The sequence below is a fragment of the Mangifera indica genome, chromosome 6, assembly GCF_011075055.1.
Source record: "Mangifera indica cultivar Alphonso chromosome 6, CATAS_Mindica_2.1, whole genome shotgun sequence".
NCBI classification, from domain to species: Eukaryota; Viridiplantae; Streptophyta; class Magnoliopsida; order Sapindales; family Anacardiaceae; genus Mangifera; species Mangifera indica.
Genome location: NC_058142.1, coordinates 8,385,884 through 8,412,434, shown reverse-complemented (window position 1 = coordinate 8,412,434; position 26,551 = coordinate 8,385,884). Strand labels below are relative to the sequence as shown.

The 26,551-nt window shown below is 31.7% G+C and overlaps 2 protein-coding genes across 3 annotated transcripts; both read left to right on the top strand.

Moving 5' to 3' along the window:
- Positions 1–1,718: 1,718 nt before the first annotated feature.
- LOC123218983 (protein ROOT HAIR DEFECTIVE 3-like) lies at positions 1,719–9,525 on the top strand. Of its 2 annotated transcripts, none has more exons than XM_044640639.1 (23): positions 1,719–1,874; positions 2,516–2,665; positions 3,075–3,141; positions 3,226–3,328; positions 3,522–3,592; positions 3,723–3,786; positions 3,875–3,940; positions 4,085–4,132; positions 4,226–4,288; positions 4,388–4,444; positions 4,738–4,896; positions 4,990–5,058; positions 5,170–5,261; positions 5,471–5,549; positions 5,706–5,871; positions 6,173–6,297; positions 6,690–6,952; positions 7,039–7,135; positions 7,230–7,394; positions 7,718–7,822; positions 8,406–8,500; positions 8,603–8,699; positions 8,839–9,525. In XM_044640639.1, the coding sequence occupies exons 1-23, from the start codon at positions 1,871–1,873 to the stop codon at positions 9,136–9,138; spliced, it is 2,505 nt and encodes an 834-aa protein (XP_044496574.1). In that variant the 5' UTR covers positions 1,719–1,870; the 3' UTR covers positions 9,139–9,525. The 2 variants fall into 2 exon arrangements, with proteins under 2 accessions (XP_044496574.1, XP_044496575.1); XM_044640640.1 differs by having other exon boundaries at positions 1,769–1,915.
- A 12,804-nt stretch (positions 9,526–22,329) lies between these two features.
- Positions 22,330–26,549, top strand: LOC123219168 (protein HOTHEAD-like). The gene is made up of 6 exons (XM_044640945.1): positions 22,330–22,564; positions 22,935–23,319; positions 24,550–24,860; positions 24,967–25,352; positions 25,494–26,062; positions 26,161–26,549. The coding sequence occupies exons 1-6, from the start codon at positions 22,474–22,476 to the stop codon at positions 26,213–26,215; spliced, it is 1,797 nt and encodes a 598-aa protein (XP_044496880.1). The 5' UTR covers positions 22,330–22,473; the 3' UTR covers positions 26,216–26,549.
- Positions 26,550–26,551: the final 2 nt, after the last annotated feature.

Genomic DNA, 26,551 nt, shown 5'->3' with positions numbered 1-26,551 from the left:
ATGGATTCTAATCATTTGAAGCAGATTCGATGAAGCCTCTTTGTCTTCGGGCTTTGTCAACGTCAAAGCTTTGTTGGCCTTTGTCTGGCATTGTTGACGACAACAAAGGGGAGACATAGAAAAGGCCAGTTGACATCAAAAACTGATTGACTGCCACTATCACCGGTGTTTGTAGCAAACCTTAGAGATTTGGGAGAAAATGTTATTTTTTAAAATTGAGACTAAGAAATAAAATACATGTTTTCAAAACCTAAAAAAAAAAAGATTAAATTATATTTTTTAAATTTTATTAATAAAATAACAATTTCACTTTTAGTTTTAACAAAAAAATTTTAACAGTAATTATTTTATGAATAGATATTTAAAATTTTAAAATCTTATAAATATGAATTTGTTTTTACATTAAAACTTAGATAGAAAATAGTCTTTTCGACCTTACTCTTATATTGTGCTCATAATATTTCTAATGGATTTATCATGTCCCATGGATGCAGGCAAATTTAGACCTATGACATAAATTCCAGTGTTCCTGTGTAATTTATTTTAATTATTAGGTGAAATTGGCTATTCTATCATTTTTGACACCCATAAATTTTTCATATACGTAATCCTTGAATTCATTAAATTACCTTCATTATTGTGAAAAGAAACACTAACTAATACACTTTTGGCATTATGTGTCCAATATATAATAAGGTATAATTGGAAGGGCCCACCATGTTAAAAAAGGTTAAAAACAGAGTAGGTTGAATAAGCTAAGCTCCATAATAACAATCACGATCCGCCACTTTGTTGGGGTCATTCTGATTTTTTTACAAACAAAAAGGGTAAATTATAATCAATGAAACAAGAGGGGTTTAATATTTTCATCAACCGGGGTCCGGGGTGGATCAAATTTTCACCATCTAAAGGAGGCGGCGATCTGGCCGTCCACTTTTCTCAAAAGAGAGATGGGGCGGCCCGTGGGTCCCAAAGGTCGGTGGCCATAGCTCATATCGGGGACCCACCTTTGCACCACTCCTCTCATTCACCTAACCGCAGAGTCTACGCAACCTCGAACTGTAACTTTACATTTGCCCGGCCTTTCAAAAAGTAATAATATTCCTACTTGTGCTTCATTAATTTATTATTTTCCACCAATTAATTTATTTATTACATCAAATTATATTATTTAAACATTATATAATAATTCTTATTAAGTCCGATCTGCATTTTAATTAATTATCCATAAAAACATTTAAAAAATCTACGTGGAAAAGGCCGGGGTAATTACTCCAGAAGCTTTAATTAATTATTTATTTTTTAATAAAACCCATCTAGAAAGATATTAAATACCGACCTGGCAGAAACGTAGCAGAAATTAATTGGACCTATTGCAACCGGAGGAATCCGAACGAACACGCACAATTTTCTCCGCCCCCCTTTGTTCATAAACTAATTTATAACAGTTGATGGATGTCATTTTTTAAAAATAAAATAATAAAATAATAAAATTTAATTAATATATTATTATTTAAAATATTATTATATTTTCAAATTTTTTCTATATATTTTTTTATATTAATATTTTTTAAAAAATATATTAGTTTATATAATAATATATATCATATTATATATTGATTATATTATAATTTATTATCATAAAATATTAAAAATTATGATATGGTCTCTCAAATGTTTAAATTTTCATTAGTAAAATAATAAAAAATCAAAAACATTTTTTTTAACGAAAAAATCTTTTTCGTGACTGGTCAAGCCGAGTTTTATATGACATCAACAGCAACAAACAAAAGTTGAACTCAGATCGATCAATTCATCTTTCTCTCTCGCTCCATCTCTCTCTGCATCGGCTTCTCAAAACGACAATCCAATGGGTCCGTTTTAAGTTTTCTTCTATATTCCTGATCTCTGATTTGTGAGCTATCTTAATCTGCTAATTTAAGTTTTTTTTTTTTCCCACTTCGAAACGTCGCCGTTTTTCACTGATCCGTTAGTGTGAATAGTCGTTGATCTTGTTTTTATTGATTTCGATTGTGTTAGAATGCGTTATGTGTTAATTTATGATTCTTAATTGAATTGAATTTAACTTAATGTAATGTTATGTTGTGTGATTTATTTATAACCATTTGAGGTTGATTTTAGGGCTTTGACCTCCTTACAATGTGAATGTGAAGCTTTTGTGCTTTTTGGATTAGGAACTAGATGTGATTTGTTGTTTTTGAGGTTTTTCTTGTTCGGTTGCTAAGAATAGAAACAAAAAGGGATTGAACTTTTAAATCTAATTTCTAAACTCAGTTCATGGAGGAGCTTCCAAGGTAGGCATGGAAATGAAATTAGAATGTAGTGTTATTGGCATGATTTATGGTTTGGACTGAAGATAAATAGTTGGTAGTTACTAATATTCTTTGCAGTTTGTAGTTTATCCTAGAAAATATTGTCTTTATGTGGAAATTTGAAGTTTTATAAGCTGCGAATTTCATTACTTGCTAATGCGTGAACACCTTTGCTTCTCCAGTGAATAGTGACAAATCTTGCTCAACTCCGCTTATTGATGGGGATGGTACATTCAATGTTGCCGGAATTGAGAACTTTATCAAGGATGTTAAATTGAGTGATTGTGGGCTGTCATATGCTGTAGTCGCCATCATGGGACCGCAAAGTAGCGGTATTTGTTCTCCCTGCCCTAATGACTTATTTTTAATGAATTATGTATTTTGAATCAGGGGTTTAGTGGTTCATTATCAAACCAAGTGCGATTTGAATGAGCATTGTGCTTTAGAAGAGTATGATGACTCTGAATTAGAAATTGTTAAAGCATGGTGAGATATAAGTCAGTTCATTTGTCCATGATGGGGTAGTTGTGTTGATATGAAAAACAGAATGACCTGTCCTGTATGAAATTTATGCACCATCCCTTTAATTTTGGGTTTTTTTACTACTTAAGATATTTCTTTCCTGTCTTTCTGTTTGTCTGTTATTAATTTATTCGTTAAATGGTTAATTATTATAGCTTGCATAAGCTGAAGTGTATGCAAATTTGAAGAGTTTCACATTGTTTTCCATGATAATTGCAGGGAAGAGCACACTGTTAAATCATTTGTTTGGTACAAACTTCAGGGAAATGGATGCATTTAAAGGAAGGCATGTTCTCTTGATATTCGCACGGTAAATCAAATTTTTGTTAATGTAAGATGAAATTACTCATAAAAATGTGGTTCTCTTCAGGTCTCAGACAACCAAAGGTATATGGTTAGCAAGATGTGCTGGCATTGAGCCCTGTACTCTTGTAATGGACTTGGAGGGAACTGACGGAAGGGAAAGGGGAGAGGTATTTTTTATGCCCATATTCTTCTTAACCTCATCCCATGTTTAATTAATGTTGTTATCATTTGCATGCATGTATTTTCAGATGTATGATCTGAATTTATGTAGCTCAGATTCTGGGATGTAGAAATGAATTTTTGGTTTGAGAAGATATGGAGGCATATTGCTTGCTAATTTTTATCTGGTTTTCCTCTCAGGATGATACTGCTTTTGAGAAGCAAAGTGCCCTCTTTGCCCTTGCTGTTTCAGATATAGTGCTAATAAACATGTATGTTATTCTGTCTAGTTATGGAAGAGTGAATTAGTTTGAATGCATAACTTTCTATGTTTCTCTCTTTTCATTGCACAGTTTGCTGTATATTGTATTTTTGTACTCTTCTTAAAGCATATTCATGTAGGTGGTGTCATGACATTGGCCGTGAGCAAGCTGCAAATAAACCTCTTTTAAAGACTGTATTCCAGGTAATCCACGTTTGTCTACCCCTTGGCAACCTGTATTCAGCATCATAACATTTTAAGTTCATAAATTGATGGTGGAATATGCATCCAGGTGATGATGCGATTATTTAGTCCGCGCAAAACAACTTTGATGTTTGTTATACGTGATAAAACACGGGTATGCTTTTTTTCTATTTAAGTACATTCAGTAGCTTGAGATATCACAAGTTGTTTATTTAGGTATTTTACTTTTGCTTGTTTGTTGTCATTTTCTTTCACAATGAGCTGTAGTTTTTATTTGTCTGTTCTTCTTTGTATATAGACTCCATTGGAAAATCTAGAACCTGTTTTAAGAGAAGATATTCAGAAGGTATAAGTCTTCGTGCTACATTCCATTTTTATTTTTCAAAGTTGACTCTATCGATGTTTTTTCATCCTTATTTCTTTTTCTCTTGAACTGCAGATATGGGATTCCGTTCCTAAGCCACTAGCCCATAAGGAAACTCCTCTTAGTGAATTTTTTAATGTAAGTTCGATGCTCCTATATGCAGGAGCATGCCTTCATTCTTTGATGAAGGAATAATTATATTTTTAAGTGATGGCATTATTTACTAAAAATGGTCAGGTTGAAGTTGTTGCTCTGTCGAGTTATGAAGAAAAGGAAGAGCAATTCAAAGAGCAGGTGCCTCATGCATATCTAATTTGCCATTCCTGAAATAATTATGTGTTGTTTGTTCAGATTTGCAACATTGATCTCCTTATCATTGGAACCAATTTTTTTTTTTCCTTCATCAAGATGCCCAGTTATTGAGATGTATAATGTGCAATATCATGTTACCTATGAGCTGAATTTGGGCTTGTAATTTTCTTTTTTTTTTTTTGGTTTTTTTGGCTGAATGAATGTCTGTATTGTAAAATTGAAACTCTTTGATATATATATATTTGTCTTTTTTCTTTGATTTGTTATAAATTAAGGTTGCTAGTTTGAGGCAAAGGTTCTATCATTCTATTGCACCGGGAGGGCTTGCTGGAGATCGGCGTGGTGTTGTTCCAGCTTCAGGGTTTTCTTTTAGTGCACAACAAATCTGGAAAGTCATTAAGGAGAATAAGGACCTTGACCTTCCTGCCCACAAGGTAATTTTATGTATATCTTTTCTTCATTGGATTTAGTTTTAAATATCATTACAGTGGTGTTGTTAATGTTGTACATGAAACATCTATTTCTAGGTCATGGTAGCTACCGTTCGCTGTGAAGAAATTGCAAATGAAAAGTATTCCAATTTTGTTGCTAACGAGGTACTGGATCTTAAATTTTTTCCATCTCTCTTTTATTCTTTTATTTACTATTTTTAAACAGTTGATGTTCCATATGTTGGCACCAGCTGAATTGATTTGAAATTGTTACAGGAGTGGTGTGAGTTGGAGGAGGCTGTACAATCTGTTCCCGTTCCTGGTTTTGGGAAGAAGCTAAGTTCAATTCTTGATACCAGTCTATCAGGGTAAGAGTATTTCATTTCATATAATATTTAGTAGTGTTGCTGCACCACCAATAGATGGATTAACATGAAGATAAGAAGTATTTACTTTGTTAAATGCTTTTTTTTTTTTTTTGGTCTATACATGATTCATAAGCATTTCCAAAGTCATTAATTGTCTTTTAGTTTATGAAGTATCAAGCCCTTCCTTTGCCTTTTTTTTTTTTTTTCAGATATGATGCAGAAGTTCTGTATTTTGATGAAGTTGTCCGATCTTCCAAGCGAAAGCAGCTTGAAGAAAAATTACTGCAAGTAATACATTTTTCCAGATCTAGTTGTTATCATTCTCTTTTCTTCTATAGCTGTCTGTGCTATGGCAATAAACAGAGGCTGTGTTGAATATGATGCCCTTCTCATGATATATCTGTGTTTTATTACTTAATTTAGCATTCCTTTTGTCTTTGTTAGCTTGTCCAACCGACATTCCAATCTATGTTGGGACATATAAGGTCTGGAACTCTGGATGAATTCAAGGATGCATTTGATAAGGCTTTGAGTGGAGGGGAAGGGTTTTCCTCAGCTTCCCATCGCTGCTTTACATCTTTTATGACTCAATTTGATGAAAGATGTGCAGGTACGTAAAATTTGGTTTTGGCATTTTGTTGGTCTTGCAAAATTGCATTCAAGCCTATTAAACAAAAAGTGAAAAATGGAGTGCAAAGGACAATTTCCCAAAACCAAAGGGTATGTTTTGTAAGTCATTGGACAATTTAGAAGACATAAGTAGTCGAATCTAACTTTTAGTTCATTGTTACATTAATTTTGCAGGAGTGAAACTTGACATTTTAGTTTAGTGATCAGGTTAAGTGCTATTGGTATGGAGTCAATGTGCTTGCCCAAGTACCATTTCTGATTGATTGATTGATTAATTGCAGATGTTGTAATTGAACAAGCAAACTGGGACACTTCTAAAGCACGGGATAAACTCCAACGTGATATAGATGCACATATTGCATCTGTCCGTGCTGCCAAGCTGGCTGAACTTACTACTCACTTTGAGGTATAATTAAATATTTAGTTCATTCTTTTTGGACTTTTACTTCCTCAGCTGAGTGCCTCTTAGTTCACTGAGAAGAATATGGGGTGATAGTTGGAGCTTCTGTATGATACAATATATTTACTGTTTGATTTGGGCTAAACCATCAAAATAGAAGTTTACATTGTGTCGGCTACGTACCCAAATAAAACAAAAAGAAAAAGGAAGAAGTTTATATTGTGATTATTCAATAATTAATTGTATTAATGACTAATACCTTTTCTGTTAATGGTATTGCCATTATTGGATTTTCTATGTGATGTCAGAAGAATTTTGTTTTACTAGTACTTCGGTTTAAAATTAATGATTGGCCAAATAAAATGTCTCTGTTCCTGAGGGTTATACTTTGTTTGCAGTCAAAACTAAATGAAGCATTAGCAGGACCTGTGGAAGCTCTTTTAGATGGAGCTAATGATGTCACCTGGCCTGCAATAAAGAAACTTCTACAGAAAGAGACTAAAAGTGCTGTCTCTGGGCTATCTGGTGCACTTTCTGGTTTTGACATGGATGAAGTAGCCAGGGAGAAAATGCTTGTGAATCTAGAGAATTATGCGAAGAGTGTGGTTGAAGCAAAAGCACGGGAAGAAGCCGGAAGGGTGTTGAACCGAATGAAGGACAGGTAGCATCTCTACCATTAATTGGTTTAAATTGTTTGATTTCCTTCAGTTTCTAACCTATGGTGATTAACTGTAATGTTTCAAACAGGTTTACAACATTGTTCAGCCATGACTCTGATTCTATGCCGCGAATTTGGACTGGGAAAGAAGATGTTCGAGCAATCACCAAAACTGCTCGCTCTGCTGTATGACAATTTATAAAAAATCAAGTGCTGAATTTTTTTTTTTTTGTATACCTTTAGCTCCCCTGTTAATCATATATTTTGTGTTGCTTTCCAGTCCTTAAAATTGCTTTCCGTTATGGCGGTGATCCGTTTGGATGATGACACTGATAATATTGAGAGTACACTTTCCAGCGCTTTGTTGGATTCTACAAACAGTGCTGCTTCTACCAATAGGGAGATTTCAAAATATGATCCCCTGGCCTCAAGCACTTGGGAGCAGGTTACTTTTTATTGCTGGCAATTCTGTTTTCTGAATTCTACGATTGAATACTTGAATCAATGCAAAAATAAAAGCAAGTAATACATTAAAAATTGGTACTGTCCACGTTCCATATGTTGCCTGATGTTTAGAATTCAAAAATGTTTTTAAACACTTGCAAACTGTTTGATTAGGGGATAGTCTGGCTTCATACTTGTTTGTATTGTTTGTGCGATAAGTGGAAATTCCTTGGGGTATTTCAACTAGACCTTTATTGGGGACACTCATTTGTGAGCATCGTCTTCTCTTGAATAATTGGCTGTTCCTCCTTTATCTTAATACAGGTTCCATCCTCAAAAATGTTGATCACGCCTGTTCAGTGCAAATCTTTATGGAGGCAATTCAAGTCCGAGACAGAATATTTTGTTACTCAGGCCATTTCTGCTCAGGCATGATATCTTACATATTAGTAATTTTTACCTCTCTTGCTTTATATATACTTAATGTGCATGGTTTTTAAAATCAGAGCGGACCGGCCGACCAATTGGACCATCACCCGTTAGTAAAAACAATTTTGATTTGTTTGAAAACCTTTTTTGAAGTCAGACCAGATTGGATTGGATTGGACTTAATTGAGCTAGACAATTCAAATAGTTAAACCGGGTAAAAAACCAGGTTTGACCTGATTAATATAAAAAAAATCAATTTATCTATCAATTCGTATATGTATACCATCAACTAAGATTATTTTGATGATAAAATAACTTAGATTATAATTTAATGATAAATCATATAAAATTTTTTTAAATATTATTTTTAAATAATTAACTAGTTTGATTACCGGTGGTCCAAGCACTAGTTGCGCCGGATTGCCCTCTCCACTAAGTTGATGTCCAATCCGATTCCGAAAACATTGTGCAAACCAATATTATTACAGTTTTTGGTTTTGTTCAAGGTTGTTAGTGCTGTTGCATTGTCATAAATGGTGCCTTATTGGTTTGTATTTTTTTTTTCTTAAAAAAATGTTTTCAGGAAGCTAACAAACGCAACAACAACTGGTTACCACCTCCATGGGCAATTGTTGCCATGGTTGTCCTTGGATTTAACGAATTTATGACTCTTCTAAGGTATTTATCTTCCTTGCAATTGTGGTATCAATAGATGGTGTTTGAGCATATACATGTCATGCGCATACTATTGTATACTTACACAGGTATTTCTCATGGCAGAAATCCCCTGTATTTAGGTGTCATCTTTGTTGGGTATTTACTCATCAAAGCCCTTTGGGTGCAGTTGGACATTTCTGGTGAATTCCGCAATGGCGCTGTAAGTGTCATTAATTTTTTCTTTTATGTTTTCTATTACACCATCGTATGAGCAATGGAAATTCTGAAAATTGAAATTTAAACATGTGATGTTTTTTCTCACTAGAGATTTTTATGGGTTATGATGTTCATCTTTTCAGCTCCCTGGTCTTCTTTCCCTGTCTACCAAGTTCCTTCCCACAGTCATGAACCTTCTCAAGAAACTAGCAGAGGAGGGGCAAGTACCTGTGACTAGTGATCTTTCTAGAAACCCTGTGGTTAATAGTGATCCTCCCAGAAACCCTGCCATTAATAGTGATCCTCCCAGAAACCCCGTCGTTCCATCAAAGAACTACAGAAATGGCGTAGGCACAAGTAGTGGACTGTCATCAAGTGCCTCATCTGAAATAACTTCATCCGGAAACAGAACTGAGCAATCAAGTGCATCAAAAGAAGACTAGATGAAAAGCTCTTGAACAAAAGGAGTTCTTCTGTGTTAAAAGATGCAAGTGCTGTGCTCGCCCACTATGGGATATGGCACTGTGTATGGCCCATAATTCCGACTCCTATTCAACATGTGAGCGCTATTTATCCGCAAGGCATTAATTTTTTGTGCAAGTGCCGCATACAGGGGGAGTTTAAGATTTGTTGTGAAAAAGTCTCCCATTTAATAGTTTCCATTCCATGTAGGTTATTGATTTATGTTATTGTTTGAGGGCCGTATCTCTAAACAATAGTATGATGGTCGTTGGTCTGGTTTTGCACCCAATTTTTGTCACGTGTGTAATGGTATACCTGTGTTTGATTTGATTGCATGTCATTGAAACATGTGGTGACCTTTTACCCTATATTTCTCCCCTCATGGATATGCATATTCCAATGTCATACCGCAACACTTTATGTTTTACCAAATTGTCTTCAAGGATCTGGGTATTGGGCACCATCATCTTTCTGAACAAAGTTAATAATTGGTAATGGTGGTGGGAGAGTTAAAGAAGAAGGTTGGTGATCACATTTGGTCCCCATTTGATTGGTTGGCAAAAAGTTATGGAAATTATATTTATTAGCCATACGACTTTTCAATACATATTTGTGAATTTTTTATTATCATAATTCTAACTTAGTTGAATTGCAAATGTGATAGAATTTCTTTTAGAGATTTTTAATTTATCTAGTATTCATGTATTTACTTTCACATGCATTGCTCTGATACCAAGTTAACACAACATTACCCAAGTTAAATCAACAAGTTAATCAACACAACACACAAGTTGATATTATTAGCTTCATCAAAATTTAATTAATCATTTTCAACAAATCATGCATATATTTCATTGAAATTAAACAGTTCTATTATTATAATATGCATGAATTATAATATAATATAACTAGAAGAGATATATAAGAGTACTTTGTTTTTTATTCTTTAGAATATTTCAAAAGAACAAATCTCGCAAGCTTTTAAAAGGAAACCTCTTTTATTTATCTTTCTTATATTACAACTAACTATCTCCTTTTAAATCTGTGGGCATAGTAACTACTTTTACACATGGCTTATCAGTTGATACAAAATGATAAATATACAACTTTACATTAGGCATGTTAGCCAACGCAAAATGATAAATATATGTACTTTTTTATAAAAAAACGCTGGGGTCTCTGTTTCTCACATGTTCTATAATATTTATTTCATGGAAGTAAAGTATTTGAATGTCAGTAGCATCTCGAGTGTTGATTCATTGAATGTCGGTAGCATCCCATCCTTCTATTTGTATTCAGCGTATTGGATACATGTCACGTTTTGTGTGTCGATCATTTGAAGGTTGATCGAATCTCCTTTCCTCTTTTAGGCTTTAAACAATTTTGTCTGTAGAGTCCATAAAGAGTCCAAAGGCATCTTCTTTTTCTTTTTCCTCAATTAGGACTTGGGCTTCAACCTTGGCTTCTGTTTAGGCTTCAGCTTCGTGAGTTAATATGAGTCGAAGAGTCTCCTTTGTTGTTTCCATCAAGCTTTGTTGAGAGATACTTTGGATCTTAAATCCATTAGCAATCTCTTGAAGTTGAGCTCGATTTTCTTTGAACAGAGTATCTTGAACTTTTGTATATATGTTTAGTAGGGTTACTATAATTCCTTTATCTTTGTGAACTATAGTATCCCTCCGCAGAAGTTCTTCAACCTTGGATTAACTGGACTTGTAATAATTTTCCTATGTGAACTCTTGTCCAATACCAATCCTCTTTATCAAGGTTCTTTGCTATTTGTTGTAGTGCATGTCGTCCCATTGAGACGTCCTCTCGAACCATTAATCCATACTATGGTTCTCTTACAACAAACTCTCATATTTGTACAGGTTGTATATCATCATCCTTTTGAATGGAAGAAGTGATAATACAAGTGAAGGTGTGAATTTTTCTATCTAAAACACACAATGCTTGCTTCACTGCGTCTAGTATGTGGGGTCCATCATCGCTTCTTGTACATCAATTTCTATTGCATCTATCCATCCTTTTTTTAAGAGTTGTTCACAATTTCCTCTTCTAAAGAGTTTCCAAGGAACGTGTAATTTCATAGCTCCATCTGTAAAAATAGATAATCCTACCAGAAGATCATTTACTTCTTCCTTTTGCCAGTAAGCTATTAATGTTTCTATGGTGACTAGATTCAAATAAGGCATATTGAAATCTGTTATCTCCCTGAATATCCTAGTCTTTAGAAATATTTGTCTCCGAAGAACAGATCTTCCCACAAGTTCTTCTTCTTCATAATATATTTTATCAACTTCAAGCCAAGCTAGCCTATTTGCTAACTTTTGCATTAGTTGACTAAGCTCTACTGGCCCCAAGCTTTTCCTAATAGCTATTCAGCATTGAGCTACTAGGTCATCCCACAATGCTTCACTGGCTTCTGTCCGCTTAAGGTTTTAAGAAAATTTGAAACTATTTACAATGCTTATCATTTCCTGTAACTTCTTTTTTTCCTTTTCTTGGTTTGTAATAGTTTTATCTTGCCTTTGGGCAGTTTCAACCCTTTTAGGTTTTCCTCTTGTTCTCTCAAAGTTTTCCTTTTTATTGATGATTGCATCAATTTTAATTTCTCCTCTATTTAACACAGATTTTTCATTGTTGCATTCGCCAATTTCAAAATTTCTCCTTTTATTAAAGCTTCGTTTCTCTTCATGAAATTAAGACAATTTTTGGTAAGTTGACATGTTGTGAATCCTAAATTTGGTCCTTTTTATTATTAATGTGTGGCATTCCACTTTGTTTGGATTTTAAATGTTAGTTTGACTGATTATGCACGGGAAATTCTTCCACCAGGAGTAAAATAAACCAAGTACTAGTTGACCAAGTTGGATTGTGCTTGAGTTTTAATTTAAATTCAACTTATTTTTCACATATGGAAACAACCATATAAGAAAAGGCTAATTAGAAGATTTTGAGCAAACTTCATTTTATATGATGATGTTCTTTAAAGAGGTAAAAACTCATTTATTTATTTATTGTAGCATACATCTTTATTTTTTCTATCATTCTATTACTATTTAGGGGGAATTTATAACCCTTTCATAGTTACATTGCATTACTATTTGAAATTTAATTCTTTTAAAATAATTTTTCATATATGAAAAATTATATATATATATATATATATATATGGTTGAAGCTAAATTTTAATAATCGATTTGGATAAAACTAGATTGAGTAGTTGGGTAGTAATAATTCCTATGGAATTAATTGGTTAGGTTGTAATGATTACTTTAGAATTACACTCGATTGAAGTCGACTGTCAATTTTGAAGTTAAGTTGTGCTGATTCATTGGATAAAACCAAATTAGGTGGTTAGGATGTAATGATTCATTTGGAATTACCTGAACATCATCTCTAATATTAGTTGAACTTTGTTTTGTGATTTTAGAGTACTTTAAAGACATTTTTTTTAAGATTTCTGTCAACTGTTTTGGTATACAAGAAGAGAAATATATCAGGAGAAATAATACCCTTAACTAAAATAATGAGTTTTAAATTCTGACCGATATTGCTAAAACTGTTGAAATATGTAAACTCTAAAGTCAATTATTTGGTCAATGTAATGACATTAATTTGTAACTTGTATCAAGTTAATATTAATAATATGACATTCTTTCATAATTTATTTTACTTTATGTAATCAACTAAATGTCTTTAGAATGGTATAACCCTGACAAGAGGAATAATGTGTATCATTGATTGAGAGAACCTTGTATTAACACATGATGATCATTCAAAAAATGTTCGTAGTCTTTATATTACTTTGACTTAAAGCATAGATAATATGGTTAAGATTATTGTAGTGTTAAACAATCCTATTAAAGGTTAGTGATAGATCTAACTTGTTAAAGTTGTTCACTAACGATCTAATGCAACATATGAGTGCATATTGAGTAGACTGGTTCACCAAAATGACCTACCAAGAAGATTACATATGAATGGTTATCCTTGTGTTTATAGAAAATATCTTTTGACAAATAATGCTACTTGTGATTCTTAGACTTGAAATCATTGGATCGTCTTGTATAAAATTTAATATGGTTTGACACCAATCCAACGTAGTCATTGAGAAAAGATTATCCCAACAATGGTGATTGCTTATATTAAGAGATGTATGAAGATTTTGGTTCATCACCCTTGGATACAAGAGTAGATATCTTTATTAAATTTATTAATGAATGTCAGTGATCACTTAAATCGATGAATATAGTAGGACTAAGTTGTTGTTTAATCCAATACTATATGGTTGTCATCATAGAAGTCAATCAATGAAAATCAAACATTATCTTAGGTAGACATTCTTATGTGTCTTAGTTTTGATGAAATATTAGTAAATAAAATAATCATATTGTACGACAACCATATTGTTGATATATTATTATCTTTATCATTGTTACTTCATCATCTAAGTGATACCTTATTAGAGGCCAATGTTAGTTTATGTGCGGATAGTTAATATTGCTCACTATCAACATGGTGAAGTATCTATGAAGCACACACAAAAAAGGTAGATCACGAGATCAAAAGTTCTTAGGTTATATAAAGTGAATCTTGTTCAAAATTTGAGATGATAATTTTAAACTCCATAAGATTGTTAGACTTAAGTGTGACTTTGTCAATTTAAGAGACTAAAACTAAAACAACCCAAAAATGGAAGGGTTGTAATGAAATAGTATAGAGTTAACTTTATCTAGATTAGATAAAAAAGATTTAAATATTAGATTAATGTCAAGTTAGAGTACATGGTCATGCATGCTAGAGGAATAGTCGTTCCTTATCCCTTAGTTGGTCTTTTCAAATATCTTATCATATATCCCAAAATCAATCATGGATTCAATGCTAATTTATACAACATTACATAAATGGTCTTGCATGCCTTAAGAATGCTCATTTGGATGATATGTCATATAATTGTGTTAGTTGTATCATGCCTGTAACTGACATTCCATACCTTGGAATGCTAGTTCATGAGTCTATATATAAATAGACCATATTGTAAATTGTACAAACTTTGTCAATTCAACAAAAATACTTTCAAATACGTTTTTGTTCTCCTTGTGGTTCTAACAGACCTCTTGTGCCCTCTCCCTAACTTTTGATTGAATGTGCCTCACATGTGGATAACCATTGTGTTGTTCTACATTGTGTTCAAAAACGATAAACGTGTCGTATCACCATAAAGATAAATGAGCCTCCAAATGTGTGTAAGTCCCTAAAACATCATTTGGTTTTTAAAAGATACATATTATGCTTCTTATGACACATAATTTGATCATTACCTAATGATGATCAAATCATGACCATGGGGTAACCCAGTTCTAAGTTGTTAGTTTATAGATAATTTTATTTGTATTTTTATTGAGTTTGTGGCATTTTGAATCAATAAGAGAATTTTTTAAAAAAAAAAAAAACACCTTATTTTGTCATAATTCATACAAATGTATTATATAAAAATTAGTCAAATCTAAACTAATTTAGCTAAAATCATCTTTTCAACAAATGAACAAACATTTGTTAGTCTAATCTAGCTGACACACTCTATTAACCAACTTTTTCTTCTTACATTAACTCTATTTTATAGTTAAAATTATAGGTTTTGATTAAAAAATACAAACTTAATAACTCTATTTTTCTAGTTAAAATTTATATATGGATTTAATTGAAAAACATAGTGAGTAAACCCTAAATACTATTGAAACCAATAATCTAAAGGTTTCAATTAATAGTAAAAATCATAACAATAATTAATTTCTAAAATAGGAGGTACAAGAGTTACTTTAAATAAGAAAAAAGGATAAAGATAAAAAGATCTGGTGAAAATTGAGAGGAGTGGATATTGAAACGAGTGAAGATGTGTCCGAGGTAAAAAAAGAAAAATGTATAAATTCTTAATTTATGCATGTCAATTAATACCATTAAAGGTTTATTTAATAAGCTAATGCATATAGGAAAATAATTAAGTCATTATTAATTAAAGTATGGCAAATAAAGTTACAAAATTTAATTAATCATAGCACGACTCATGGTTATTAGGGTAACAAGAAAATTAATCAGTTGTAAAATTAAGTACATTTAATTAAGTTACAATAAAATTATGTGTATCTATTGTGAATATATATATATGTATATATTTATATATATTATCATATAATTGAATAGTTCTGAATTAAAGATAAAACAAAATTCAATCATATAATGACATATATCAATGTATACACATTTTTTTATACATAATTTGAGTATATAGAATATATGTTATCATATAATTAAATGATTTTAAATTAAAGATATAGTAATTCTTAATTACATAATTATATATTATCTATATACCTAAATTATATAAAAAAATACATATATATAGTTTTATTAAAAAAGATAAATTGGTATTTTCTGCTGATAGTAAAGTTGATCTTGCTTTCATATCAAAGCATATATTTCATTTTGGATTGCTTTGTTATTATACTTCATTCCTAATTCAATGCCTCCTTGTTCGCTTTGTTAAGTGGGTTCAATTCAGCAGAATAATGTTATTGAACTATTTTAATATAACTTTTGTATCAATATTGATATCATGTTCACAAAGAAGAACTTGAAACATTATAAATGTAATAATATCGTCTCATAAAGGAGACTCGTCGTCTTCATCAAACGAAAATGGTTGGAAAAACAAACAATAGAGACTAAGAGGAAGAGAAAATGCAACAATAAACGGTGAAGTTCGTCAAAAAATAATGCTTGAAAAGACAAAACCTTAGGGTAGAGTGGAGAAGATGCAATTTTTCAAAATATTAATAAGAAAAAAATATTAGTTTTTTAAATTAAAAGGAAGAAGAAAAATAAAATAAAATTTTAGTTTTTATATTTTTTATTAAATAACGATTTTAACGTTAATCCTAATAGAAAATTTTAGATTTTTAAAATCTTACGAATGAAAGTTTAAGAATAGACTAAACCTTAGACAAAAATAAGTGTTATGACGTATGTTTTTTATATGCATATTATATAGTTATGATGTACCAAATTGTGTGTAATTCATAATACATTCTTCAATAACATATATAGTTAGTCCATTTATTTACTTAATTACATCATCTAATCAAATCTTAAAACCTTCCAGAAACAGAATTCAATTCAACTTATCCCTCTAACCCTCTAACTATAATTTAATTAAATATCATTTAATACAATAACTAAAGACAATAATATCATCTAATCAAATATTATTATTGTCTTTAGTTAGTTGAATAATTATTATTATCACCTAACCCACCTCTAACTATAATTTCACATTTAAAAGTATATGTAATTAATAATGGATTCAGAGATTAAACAAAACAACTGGCAACACAGCTGGATTAATATTATTTTTATTAGACCACATAATTTAATTAAATCTACATGAATGAAAATCAAATTAAATTGTATTTTTTTAAATTATATATGTTATATAGGTTAAATGATTATTTCCCACCTTAAGTTTGATGAAATCACAAATTGTTAAGTTTAAAAAAAAAAAATTTCTCACCCATATGTTAAATTTATTAAAATTTTTGTTAAATTTTTTGAAAAGACAAAAAAAAAAAACCCTCAAACTAAAAAAAACCCCAATAAGATTGAAGAGCCTATGACACATTCTAAAATCCCTTAAATTGTACTTTTGTGAGTTGACTCACCAAATTATATTGTTTTAATTTTTTAATATTAAATCAATTTAATCAATATTTAATCTTTTATTATTTTTTATTTTTAATATATTTTTTTACATATCATATCGAGTTGGCTTATAGGTCTTATCTCAAGGTCCCAACACATATCACATGGCTTGCAAATCTAGCACGGCGTGTTACAGTGGCAGATTGTGCCCCTACAAACTGTAAAAAAAGAGACCTAGAGTGTGTCGTATGCTGATCCAACCCCCTTGATAGAAAATTTTAACCCCAATTGGTCAATATGTGGGACTTGGAGTTTTTCAAACCACATAAGTGTGACTTTGAGATTGCACCTGAACTTGGGTGGGAAATAGTCCTTTGGCCTTTTTTTTTTTGGAGATTGGAATGTGTATAATTCAGTTCAAATTATAAAATCAGATCGAGTTGTTAAAAAATTATAATTTAATTTAGTTTAGTTTATATAACAGTTTGGTTTGGGTTGGTGAATTTTGAAAGAATGATTTATGTTTTGGGTTGTAATTTGAATAGTTTCAAAATCAAGCCAAACTGTATTTTTTAAAATTATATATATTATACAGGTTAAATGATTATTTCCCACCTTAAGTTTGATGAAATCGCAAATTGTTAAGTTCAAAAAAAAAAAACAATTTATCACCCAAATGTTAAATTTATTAAAATTTTTGTTAAATTTTTTGAAAAGGCAAAAAACCCTAAAGCTAAATGACGCTTTGTCCCCAAAATTTTATTAAATATTTTTTTTATATTCCTAATTTATATTAATTTTAATTAAAAATAAAAAAAATTAACATGTATAACAAATCATAAGGTGTCAATGATGTATAATTATATCATTGGAGATGTTTTGTAATTTTTAAAAATTTTAGGGTTGTTGATGATTCTTTTTAAGGGGTTTTTGAACATTCGAAAAAAGTTTGAGAGTATTTTTGAAATTTTCTAAATTTCAATATGTATTTCAGTTGTTTCAATGGTGACAATTACACCCTCCACAAATTAAACAAAATACAACAAATTAAGTGTTTCCATCACTTTTTTATATTTAATTTTTTGTTTTGTTACATAATTATTTTATTTGTATTTTGATTATTTTATATGTTCATTTCATATTCTAAATCACTATAATTTAATATTATTTATTAAGTATAAAATATTTAAAAATAAATTATATTTAATAGGTTCAAATTGTAATCCAAACCAAACCCAATCAAACTATATTTTTTAATTTGATTTAAAACTTAAAATAATTTAATTTAATTTAAAATTTTTTCATTTTCATTTTCATTTTTTATGCCATTGGCAAAATGTCAATTATTGGAATAAAGAACTGGAAATTTTAGTTGACTATTTAATTAATACCCTCTGTACTAAATTTATTTATTATATAAAAACAACAACTGTCATTATTTACACCCAAAAAATGCTCTATCCACCACTCAAATTTCAAGAATTTTTTATAAATTTTATAATTATTCTAAAATTTTCTTTTACATCAATTGCAAAGTCAACGAGGATAAATGCAGATAGAGATGGTGGTAGGTCATATTGGTTTTGACAAAATCCATCATGTTTTGGAATCATGATAGATCTAACAGACCTAATTTACCTGTTAGAATTAAAAGGCTTGTGATAAAATCTAAAACCTCTTAAATCGTACCTTCATAAGTTAACTCAGTAAATTATAATGTTTTGATATTTTTTTAATATTAAATAAATTTAATCAATAATTAACTTTTATTATTTTTAATTTTTAATATTTTTTTTACATATCATATCAAGTTAGCTTACAGACATTATCTCAAGGTTTGACACAAACCACATAGCTTACAAACTTGGCACGATTTGTTATAGTAGTAGATCGTGCCCCTACAAACCATAAAAAAAGAGACTTGGATCGAATCGTGCGTTTATCCAACCACCTTGACATATCTAATTGCAAACGATGATTGTTTTGCTATTTTTTTCTTAAGTCAACAACCTATCATTAACCTTTTACCTTACAAATAGGGTTGAACTCGAGCCGGAAATGAGCTGAGCTTGGCCGAGCTCGAACTGGTTCGGTAGATTTTTTTTTTTTAAATTTTTTATATAAAACGACGTCGTTTTGACTAATATATATTAAAAATGATATCATTTTAATAACGAAAAATGAGTCGAACCGAACTCAAGCCCAAAACGAGCCGGCCTTAACCGAGCTCGAGCCAAACTCGAGCCATCCATATATGAACCGAGTTGAGCTCGGCTCGACTCGAATCCAGCCCTACTTACAAATTAACAATCTTCTAAAATCAAAAAATAAATGGAACAACCTGAAATGAAACTAAATGTGAAGGATTAGGAAATAATTTCATTATCTTTTATATAACATCAAGAGGAAGAAAAATCAAACTGAATTTTCACTTGAAATAAAAGGTGTATAAAAATTCATGTGAGGTAAAGAAGAAATTGTAGCACACATCAAAGCTTGAGGTACAAAATTTTAATTTGTGTGAACTGAACCATCTTTTTCTGATTAAATTAGCCTCTGTCCTCATCATAAAATTACATCTACTTTCTGGAATTTATTGAATGTATGCATTTACTTAGAAAAATTGGAGTGATGTTGAATAAGTGTATAAGTTATATATGTATGTCAACTAAATTTGATTTATTTTATCGATAAAATTATGTATATATATTTTGATATATAATTTAGATATATATATATATAATATATCATCATATAATTTAATAATGTTGAATTAAAAATAATATTTAATCGTATAATAATATATTATTTATATATTTAAATTATAAACTATATATATATATATACACACGCGTAGCATTGCTGGTATTTTCTTAGTTCAGCTATGAAACAATGACACTGTACCTCTTTCATCTGTTCATTAAAAACATAGCAGAAACAGTGGCATTTATTTATCAAACTCAATTATTATATACTTGCCATTTTTTTTTTTAGTAAATATGTATATTAACAATACAGGGGACACTCGAAAAAGGATCCGAAGATAATTTAAGGTCGACCAAATCCAGAAAAAAAACTATAAAATAGACATGCTAGAACAAACTAAACAAAATATGAAACAACCTAACAAAAAACCCAAAAAATAACAATTAAACAAGAACCCGATAGAACCATTGAAACAATCTACTTTGAGTAATGTTATGTGTATCAATATTTTAGTATATACATGATATGTCATAATGTAATTACGTATTATTTATCTTTAATTCAAAATTATTCAATTATTTGATAACATTTATTAAATATATATTTATTTGTATACTTAAGATAAATACATGTAATTTTATTGAGCTATTTTACTGGTAAAATATTATGGATAATTTATTTACTAATTTCCTTTTAGGATATGAATTTCTTCAATGTGTGGTTGCAGTGCAACTGCCATTCCAATCACTTGTTGATTGATAGATAATTAAGGGAAACGCTCCTTTTTAATGACCAACTAACAACAATTAATTCAATAACTAACAATATAAATAATGTGCTTGAAATTTAATTAATTTACATATTTTATGCTTAATTAATTATGTCAGATTAATATTATAGAATTATGTTCATGCCATCAATTGGAGGGTGATGATGTCACATATGTTAGTGTAATTGACTTAATTGGAGAAGGGTACTAAGCCTCATATTAAGAACTTGTGGGATATAGTATTAGAAGTGACAATAGGTCATATCGGTTCCAGTATACTCTATTATTATGATACAGTAACATATCGTGTCTAGGTCAAAAAAGAGGCCCCCTCCACTTTTATTATGATAATATTCTTGGCCGTGCTTATCTTCAATATCGGCTCACCTATATGTATTTAAGAAGCTGATAAACTTATAATCCAAACATATATTCAATTCAATCAAAATTATCAAGTTGAGTGAGAAATAATATAGTTAAAAATAAATCTTATTTTTCCTCCCAAAGTTTGAACCAATAACACTTTGTCACCTCATGAGGATATAACTAAAACTTTCTCACCTAAAATCAAATTCTGGTAATGAAAACAAATCCTTACGTTAAGAAATAAAATTATTATTTTATCTCTACTATTTTATTTGTAAAATTATTATATAACTCAAATTAATGAAAATTTAAAAAAATAAATATTCAATTTATAGAATAACCCTTTTATTTTCCTTTTTTTTAATCCTTACCCACTTCTTTTATCATCACCTCACTTAATGCAACAACCAATGCTACACTACCAACCAACCCATCAATCCACCTTTTCTCTCATACCACCATCTTTTCTCTCTGTCCATCACATATGTTTTCGGCCCCCACCACCGTCTCTTTGTCATGATTTCATATTGTCATCAACGATAGTTTTCACTCAATTGAATTGTCGATGATTTGATCGAACGAAGGACTCACTAACAACAAATCAATTTGCAATGAAACAGAGGTGAGGGCTAATGCTTGTGTCACTAATGAAATTATGGCAATGGTAAAAGAGCGATGTCATCACTTAAGATATCCAAAGACATGTTTCTAAATGTATCAAGACCTAAAGTTATGTTATTAAAGTTTGAGTATAATCTATAAAATGATTATTTTTTGTCTTAATTTAAAAAAGTATATAGAGAGAGCGTGAAATTACTATTTTGTTCTTTGAATTTGATTTTGGGTGAAAATGTGTTCTTCATATTAAGAGATTTAAAAAAAAAAAAAATTTGAATCAATCCTTGGTGAGAATATATAATTTACTCTGCTGTCAATATAGGAAAAATTGGGTTGCATTCAAACAAGAATGAGACAGTGGGATTGGTTTGAGTGCAGGCAAGGAAGAATGGAATGATGTTGAACGTAAAAGCATTTAGAAGAAGAAAGACTACATCAGGAGATGGAGGAACCCACATCTGACTTGCATGGCCCTGGAAAAGCTCTGTTTTCTTACTTTTCATGAATTCATTTCTGACCCATCTGCAGTCTGTTCACAAATCATTTACACACCAGCAACACTTATTTTCTCAATTATTCTATCTTCAAACATAATATAATAATCAAATCTTCTATTTTTTTTCATTCTGTCAGGATATTCTTTTTTCAGTGGCAATCTTACTACCCTAATAAGCATGAATTATGGTAATTAAATTTTACTTTGGGTATGTGAGACTTACACGTTAAGCAAATGCTTTGTTTTATTAGAATATCAGTTTTTATGGTACATATATAGCAAAGCTTTCATTCAAACTTTAGAAGACATTATTAAGAAAGTAAAGAAGAGTTGTTAAATTAAGCTAGATAGCTATGGTGGTATAGAGATGAGCTGTGTTAATTCATACAAAAGAAGACAAGAAGCAGTGCTCCAACTGTAAGCATTCATTTCACCATTAATGACTTTACCTTTTGGACTCTGCACTCACCTTAATTACAGTTGAGACCTGCATATATTTTTTGTTGCTTTTCAACTCCATCTCGTTCATCTTCATCATCATCATCTCCCTGTTTAATTATATATATATAAGGGTTCTGCGCATTCCTAAAAACAAGGCCAACCAGAGAGAGCCACATAGAGTTTGAGTGGTTTCTAGTGGTCTCTGTGTGCTGCTTTTCGATGGCTTTACTTGTCGCTGAAGCTACTGCACTTTTGAACAAGTTATTTCTGTGTTTACTTGTTTGCCTCTGCTTGCTCTCTTCCTTTCAAGGTCTTTTTATTATTTTAATTTCTCTCCTTTCAGTTTCCAAAGATCTTGATCTCTACTGCATGGTTTGTTTTTCCATGGATCTTACTTAGAATTGTTGCGTTGCTTTGGAGTTAAATTTTAGTGGATTTATTGAGTAAGAATCTGCAGAATATGTGCTGGTTATCTGTCAAAATCTTATTTTCTAGAGATGTTAAAGAGAAATCAAAGCTAATTGTGACTGATTTTGCTATTAATTTCTTCCGTATGTCTTCATCATATATTTTGTTCATTATATGTCTTCATCATCATCCTGTTTGAATGTTTGTGTTCCACTTAATTGCATTCTTTTTTGTGATAGTAACAAACACTCTTTATCTCCTTTTTAATGCAGCTAGTAGCAAGAATTTCAATCCATACAGGTACCCATTTATCAAACCAGCAAGCTCATTCTCCTCCTCCTCCTCCTCGTCGTTCTCATCGAGAAACGGTGAAAATGGATATGATTACATAATTGTGGGGGGAGGCACAGCGGGATGCCCATTAGCTGCCACACTCTCTCAGAAATTCAGTGTGTTACTGCTGGAAAGAGGTGGTGTGCCTTTCAACAATGTGAATGTCTCATATTTGAGCAACTTTCACTTGACTTTAGCCGACACTTCACCAACTTCTGCCTCCCAATATTTCAGTTCTACCGATGGTGTCCTCAATTCAAGGGCTAGAGTGTTGGGTGGTGGCTCCAGCATCAATGCTGGCTTCTACACCAGAGCAAATGCACGGTATGTGCCTTAAATCTCTCTTCATTTTCCATTTCAATGCTGCTTCTAATGAATTAGTGAAGAGAACTATTAGTAAACATTCTATTTTTCGTTTGGGTGTGTATTGATACATTATTTTTGGTTTAATTATGATTAAGACATTATTTTTTTAATTGGTTGTCCAACTCTATCATCAATAATAGAGAAGAAAAGTACATTTTTATAAGAACATTTATGGGTTTAGTTACTGCCAAGCTACTAATGCGAGGTTGAATTTAATGGTGATACAAAAGCTAAGTTTGAAACTAGTTAATCTAGTCACTGTCAAGCCCTCCTCTATCAACAGATTCTCGCACAAATTACAGGTACCAATCCACATGGGCACCTGAAAATGTCATCTTTATTGTGTTGGTAGGAGTTTTATTTCTCTTTTGTGTTGAAATCACTGTTATTGTCAGTGTCATTGGTCTTATCTCTTTTTTTCTTCATGTAATGAGGAATCAGTATCAATCAGAGTAATCCAGAACTTTCTATAAATCTCATTCGGCTTTTGAGTTAACTTTCTTTCTTCTTTCTATCATAACAAACTTGTAGTTTCTCATAAGGTTTAGTGTAACTAATTTCACTTGAAGCCTGTGAAAATTCATGGTTGGCATTGATCTTCCAAGTATCAAACAAGTATATACATGTGCTAAAAGCTGTGATAGCGGTGACCAAATGGCATTCATGACAAGGATAGGAGAACATTTATGAAACCCACCTTCCGTTTTAATGGCTTCTCTTTCATAGTAAGTGCTTTGTTTGTGGTCCTGGTTCCTATTCTCAATAATGGAAGAGGTTAGGTAGAAGAGAGCTTGATCTAAGAATAATGGGACATCTAAATTTGTCATAATGTTTCCCAACAAATGTCTTAGCTCTATGTTTTCAAACCATAATCGAAACTTGCTCTTATAGTTCATGTGTTCAATGCAAACTCATAATTTTTTGTTTTGTGTGTGTGTTGTGAGTTGTTAAAGAGTGACTCATTTCTACATGATATGACATTATACGCTTTAGTTTGATCCAACTTAAGCACTCCATCTTTATGAATTGGAAGTATTTGATCTCGGGTGTTATAGATTGGATTAACAAGAAGAGGACACCAACAATTTTGGTCAGAATAACACAACCCTGCCCATATTTGAACTTCTGCAACCTAAACTAGACAAACTTGTGCAACTCTTGTTGATGTTGAAGCTTCTTGGTTTGCAGGTTTATTAAGAGAGTGGGATGGGATCATAAGCTAGTGAATGAGTCATATCAATGGGTGGAGAAACAAATTGTCCACCGGCCTGATCTCGCACCATGGCAGAAAGCACTAAAGGACAGTCTTTTGGATGCTGGGGTGTCACCTTTTAATGGATTCACATATGACCATCTATATGGAACCAAGGTTGGTGGCACCATTTTTGATAGGTTTGGTCGCCGTCACACTTCAGCAGAGCTACTTGCTTCTGCAGACCCCGAGAAGACTGCTGTCTTCATCTATGCCACAGTCCAAAAAATTATTTTTGATACATCAGGTATGCTGGAAACTTGAACGAAAACTGTGTGAATACAATAAAAATGAGAAAATTCACAAGAAAAAGTCTCAAGTTTAGTTATTAAGTTCTGTAATGTGTGTAACAGGGAAGCAGCCAAGGGCAGTGGGAGTTCTATTCAAGGATGAAAATGGCAACCAACATGAGGCGTATGTTTCAGATAACCCAAAGAGTGAAGTGATTTTATCAACTGGAGCACTTGGGACACCTCAAATGCTGATGTTAAGTGGTGTTGGACCTAAAGCCGAACTTGAAAAATTCAGAATTCCTGTAGTACTTGACAATGAGTTTGTTGGCACAGCCATGGCTGATAATCCCATGAATGCTATCTTTGTTCCCTCTAATATATCAGTTAACCAGTCACTTATTCAAACCGTGGGGATCACCAAGCTTGGTGTGTACATTGAATCCAGCAGTGGATATAGCCAGTCCAGAGATAGCATTCATTGTCACCATGGAATCATGTCAGCAGAGGTAAGCACTGAGTTGCGATTTATTTCAATGTAATTGTACAAATATATCATGATCTAAGTTGCTTAAGTAATAATGATGCAACAACTAGGTGAACTATTAGTCAATATCTGTTTCATGAACTGCTTTTTTTCATATGACTAGATTGGACAGCTTTCTACCATTCCTCCAAAGCAAAGAACACCCGAAGCCGTTCAAGCCTACATCAGAAGGAAGAGAGAATTACCCCATGAGACATTCAAGGGAGGCTTTATTCTAGAAAAAATTGCAAAGCCCCTGTCAATAGGCAAGCTTACTTTGGTCAACACAAATGTTGATGACAATCCATCTGTTAGCTTTAACTACTTCAGCCATCCACTTGATCTGAAACGTTGTGTTGCGGGTATTCGCATGGCTGCCAAGCTTGTACAATCACAACATTTCTTAAACTACACAAAATGTAATAAGCAAACTGTTGAGTCGATACTCAACGCAAGCATCAAGGCTAATGTTAATCTTATACCTAAACATACCAATGACACCAAGTCCCTGGAGCAGTTCTGCAGAGACACTGTGATCACAATTTGGCACTACCATGGGGGGTGCCATGTGGGCAAGGTTGTCAGCCCTGACCACGCTGTTCTTGGAATCAACAGGCTTCGTGTAGTCGATGGTTCTACATTTAATGAATCTCCAGGCACTAATCCACAAGGCACTGTCCTGATGATGGGAAGGTAATTAAACACTATGATCCAATTGTTTAAAAAACCTTCTAAATTATTGTTTCCAAGAACATATTACACAATAAAATTTGAGTTCTTGTGATATGCAGGTACATGGGAGTGAAGATTTTGAGAGAGAGACTAGGAAAAACAGCTGGTGTGTAGTGACCAAGACAAAAGGGAGGAAAAGAAAGCATCTTAGCCAATTTCTACAAATTACAGCCAGATTGAAATGATTTTAAAAAAAAAAATCATTGCCACTTCTACAGCTAACTCAAGTAGCTTTGCTAATCTACTTGTGGAAAATAGAATTCATTTCTTGGTAACAAAGTCTATGTGCATTTGACAAGCTTCTTCTCTACTTATCTGTTTATCCATTTTGAACATAGGACAGAGATATCCAGTGATCTTAGTTAGCTACACTGCAAAAAAATATGTTGAAACCTTGCTTCAAGAACACAATACGTTTTGTCAATGAATTCTAGGATAAATTTATGTATG